This window comes from Geospiza fortis, unplaced genomic scaffold, assembly GCF_000277835.1.
Source record: "Geospiza fortis unplaced genomic scaffold, GeoFor_1.0 scaffold415, whole genome shotgun sequence".
Lineage (NCBI taxonomy): Eukaryota > Metazoa > Chordata > Aves > Passeriformes > Thraupidae > Geospiza > Geospiza fortis.
The window spans coordinates 31774-36426 of NW_005054672.1; the positions used below are offsets into that span (position 1 = coordinate 31774).

Consider the following 4653-nt stretch of genomic DNA (forward strand, 5'->3'; position numbering starts at 1 on the left):
GCGAAACGGCAGGAAGACCCTCACCACAGTCCAGGGCATCGCGGATGACTACGATAAAAAGAAACTGGTGAAGGCCTTCAAGAAGGTGGGGCTTAGGGGCTCGGGGGTGGGGCAGCGGCCACGCCCAGCAGGGATGTTTGTGGTGTTAATGAGGATTTTGTGTCTTTGCTGCAGAAATTTGCCTGCAATGGTACTGTAATTGAGCACCCCGAGTATGGAGAAGTGATTCAGTTGCAGGGTGACCAGCGCAAGAACATCTGCCAGTTCCTTGTGGAGGTAGGACACCTTCTGTAGGAATGTGCCCCCTGGTGATGGAGTGACAGAATTATCCTTTGTCACCTTAAAAAGGAAACAAGCCCAGAAGTTTCTCTTTTAAATTATGTGAAATGACACCTTATAGGACTTTATGGACTTCACCTCAAACTTAAGGATAGCTAATTTGGACAGGAGCCAAAAAGTGCCTCCTGAGCAATTTACTGGGAAAAAAAAGAGAACAAAGAAACTAATGGCTTTTGTGAGGTGTTAGTTACTAAGGGCAGGAGCACATCCTGCACCTGGCTCTGTTTTTCTCTGTAAAGAGTTTAGTTATTTTGTCTTTTGTTAAAACCTTTTTGTTTCCAACACTACCACAGAAGCCATCCTGCTGATTTTATGCCCCTTCTAAGGTAGCTGAGCTATCTTGGATGTGAAATAGATCTCCAAGAGCTTATGAGACCTATATTTCACTACCTAAAATCAGCAGAGAATTCTTAAATGCCCACAGATCCGTGGGTGTGGGCAGTGTTTGGATGTGCACAGGCATCACCCCATGCTGTGAATTTGTTTTCTGTCTTACAGATTGGACTGGCTAAAGACGACCAGCTGAAAGTCCACGGGTTTTAAGTGCCTGTGGGCCACTGGAGCTTTATGCAAGAAGATATCCTTACCATGAAATTCCCACCTGTCCCTTGTCATAAGTTTAAAACCAGCCGGTTTGTGTAATGTAACGATCTTGGGTCCACTGTTGAGTCTGGACTGTTGTAATTGGTGATGTAATAAACTGACACGAGCCCATGCTATCTCGTCTGGCTGTCCCTCATTTCCCAGAGCTAACCCAAGTGCTGGCACCATCCAGCCTGAAGGCACAAGTTCCAGCTGTTCCCAGCTAAGCCCAGGGACTCGGCCTGTCCTGATGGCTCCTCAGTCCAGCTGTGCTCCCGTCCTGGCCCGCCTGGTGCCACCTGGTCCCTCTGGGCATTGCTGGCTCCTGGAGGCAGAGGAGTGACACAAGAGTGACCTGGAGGCACCATGGCTGCAGCTCAGGTGTTGGTACCTGCGAGCCCTGAGGTGCCAGGTACTGTCCCATGGGTTAAACTCGTGCCAAGGACTAACACCAGGAGCATCCCTGGAGCTGCAGAGCTCACATCCTGTGCAGTAACATGGCTTTGGTTTCATTCCTCATGTTTTATTGTAATGTATTTAAAGTTATTTAAATAAAACTGGTTTTCAAAAGCCTATGTGTGGTGGGTTCCATCGCTCCCAGGGGCCAAAGCACCTTCTCCTCTTGCCAGCAGTGGTGCTCTGGTGGGATTCCCTGCCCTGGGGGGCTCCTTGGGGGTCTGGGGGTTGCCCTCCACTGTGGGAACAGGGAGTTCCCTTGGTGCTGTGTGTGCTGCTCCTGCTGGGAGCTGAGGGGAAGCCGAGGGGTGGGTGGGTGCTGAGTCACTCCCTCGTTGTGTTCCTGGCAGTCCCGTGGGCAGGGTTAGCACTTCTGCTTCCCAGAAACTGCTCTGAGGAGGAGGAGGAGGCTCTGCCACCCAGGCCAGGCTCTGCCACAGCTCAGGGGCTGAGTGCTCTATTTTGTGAGCTCAAGCTCAACAAGCAAGAATGACATCTCAGTAAGAGGCACTGGCTGAGGGCAGTGATGGTTCTGGGGGCTGGCAGGTGCCTCTGGCACAAGAGGAGTGTGAAGTGCACTGAAATGCTGAATTTCAAACTTGGGTTTCTCTGCCATTGCCCCCAGCACATCTGTCCTGCAGCAGGGAGGGCTGGGGTGTCCTGGGGTGCTGCTCCCACCCTGGTCCCTGCTGATGCTCCTGCAGGCTCTGGCTCTTCATCCCCTGCCACAATGCCCCCATCTGCCGTGTGTGCTCAGAGCACTGAGGGCACTGCACCTTCCTGGGAGACTTTGCTCTTGGAAACAGAATTGCTGCAATTACAGAAAGCAGCTGTGAGTGCACCGAGGGTGACCTCCAGCCTTGCCTGTGCCTGAAAGTGACCTCCAGCCTTGCCTGTGCCTGAAAGTGACCTCCAGCCCTGCCCATCCTTCCTGAAAGTGACCTCTGCCCTGCCTGTACCTCAGTGACCTCCTGCCCTGCCCATCCCTTGGTGCCCTCCAGCCCTGCCCATGCCTCTGGGAGCAGGTGCTGGCAGACAGGTGACCAGCCCTGCACATCGAGAGCAGTGCTGACAGCGCCAAGGCCAGCATCCACACCAGGATGTGCTTTTGTGCCCACAACCTGACTCAGCCCAATGTCTGCTCTGCGGCTGTGCCAAGAATTCCCTTGTCCCTTGTGTGTCAGAGCATTTCTAGCCTGGATTTCTCCCCACTGGACTTGCCAGGCTGCCGGCAGATTTGGCCACTGCCAGGACAGGTGGCCCAGGGGTGAGGGGAGCTCGGCACATCCTCCAGCTCAGCCTTGGAGAAGGTTCCAGCCATGATGCCCACAGGCCTGGTAACAAATCTGCGTCAGGGTGATGCCAAGCCCGTGAGTCGCTGTGTCCCCATCACCCTGACGGCTCATTGGGTCCAGATTGAGCCATTAAAAGGCAGAAATTGGAAAACAATTTGTTTGTTCCTTGTGCAAGGTGCTCGTTGGAGCGAGCGATCGATGGCTGAGGGGTGCTGGGTGCTGCTGCCTCCCTCCATCCAAAGCCCATTTGTTTTTGGGGTGTTTGAGGAACTGACACAGCTCCTTGGGGACAGGGGACAGTGACGTGCCCCAGCCCAGGATGTCACTCACAGGGTTTATTGAAGGAGGGAGACAAATGGGCTCTGCAAATACACTGATGGGAGGTCAATAGAGGCAGCAGGAACCGTCAATATCCAATGGGGGGTGGGTGGAAACAGACAGGATCTTCAGGGGGCTCTGACAGTGAGTGGGGCCCACAGCACCCCAAAGCTTCTTGGGGTGCAGGGAGAGGTCCAGAGCTGCAGAATGGACTGCTCTGAGGTCTGTGTCCTGCTGAGGGGCCTCACAGACACAGCCCCCCAAGGTCTGCACACCCCCAAGCCTGGGGGCACAGAGCCCTCAGCAGCCCTGGCACAACAGGTTATAAATGTGTGCACATCCATGTGTGTGCGTGTACAGACACACAGACACACAGGCACACGTCTGTGAGTACACATATGTACACACACATACTTCTGTATACACATATATACACATGCATGTGTGTTTATACAGATATTTGCATATATATTGCTATTTATAAAGAGATCTGTATGTATGTATAAATGCGTACAGATTTAGATATATGTGTACAAATATTCATATATATTCATATATACATATTTACATATATATACATATATATATGCATATATATACATTTATATGCACATATATATATATATATATGTATATATACACACACAGAGATATATATATACATAATTCCAGAATCATATAGGTTAGGGACCCCAAAAATCATGGAGTCCAACATGTGTGTGTGTGTGTGTGTATATATTTGTGAATACTTGTATATACACATGAATATAGACATGTACACATAAACATATGCATGTATATGTGTGTATTTATGTAAGCAATCATATATATACATATATCTGTGTTTCCATATATACATATATGCATTAATATATAATATATATATATGTATGTACATATATCTATTTCTGCCTGTGTGTCTTTGTGTCTGTGGCTCTGTCTGTCTGTCTGTCTGGGTCTGTCTGTGTAGCTCGGTGGGTCTGCCTGTGTGATTGTGTGTCTGTGTGTCTGTCTGTGTGTCTGTGAGCACACGCAGATGCCCGAGGGCCCCCCCGGTGGTGGGTGGATGTGATTGGAGCCTCCCTGGGGTGTGGCAGCCCCAGCAGTGCATTTAAAAGCAGGACTGAGTTGAGGTGATCCTGGAGAGAGACACCCACTGAGACCCACCAGGACACCCCCAGGACACCCTGCTGAGCCTCAGAACCCACAGGTGAGTCTCAGAGTCTCACAGGGCTCTGGCACTGTCTGCAGGTGACTTGGGGAGAGATGGAGAAAACCTGAGGAGCAGCTGGGAGGGACAAAGCAACTCAGAGTCCCACTGAGGGGAACAGAGGGGATCTGGGGCCTGGCCATGCCCTGGGCAGGAGAAGCTCCCCAGCTGTTGGAGTTCAAGGAGGAGCAGGATGATGCTCTTAGCCATGGGCTTTAGTTTTCAGCATCCTTACAAGGAGCCACGAGTGGGACTTGATCCTTATGGATCCCTCTGCCTTCACTCTGATTCTAGGGGAATTGGGAACCAGCTGGCAGAGAGGGATGGAGAAGACCTGGGGAGAAGCTGAAAGGGATGGAGAGGACTTGGGGGCACAAAGGGAGGGACAGAGGCGACTGTGAACTGTCCGTGGGCTGGGGCTGAGCCTGTCCCAGCTCAGGGGCTGCCGCTGCC

At 51.5% G+C, this 4653-nt stretch overlaps 1 protein-coding gene across 1 annotated transcript; it reads left to right on the forward strand.

The window, feature by feature from the left end:
* Window position 1: 1 nt before the first annotated feature.
* On the forward strand, window positions 2-1058 carry EIF1 (eukaryotic translation initiation factor 1; the record flags this gene model as incomplete). Its single annotated transcript, XM_005430726.2, has 3 exons — window positions 2-85; window positions 175-276; window positions 838-1058. Coding segments are annotated over 3 exons (231 nt in total), but the record flags the coding sequence as incomplete, so codon positions are not given.
* Between the last annotated feature and the right edge of the window lie 3595 nt (window positions 1059-4653).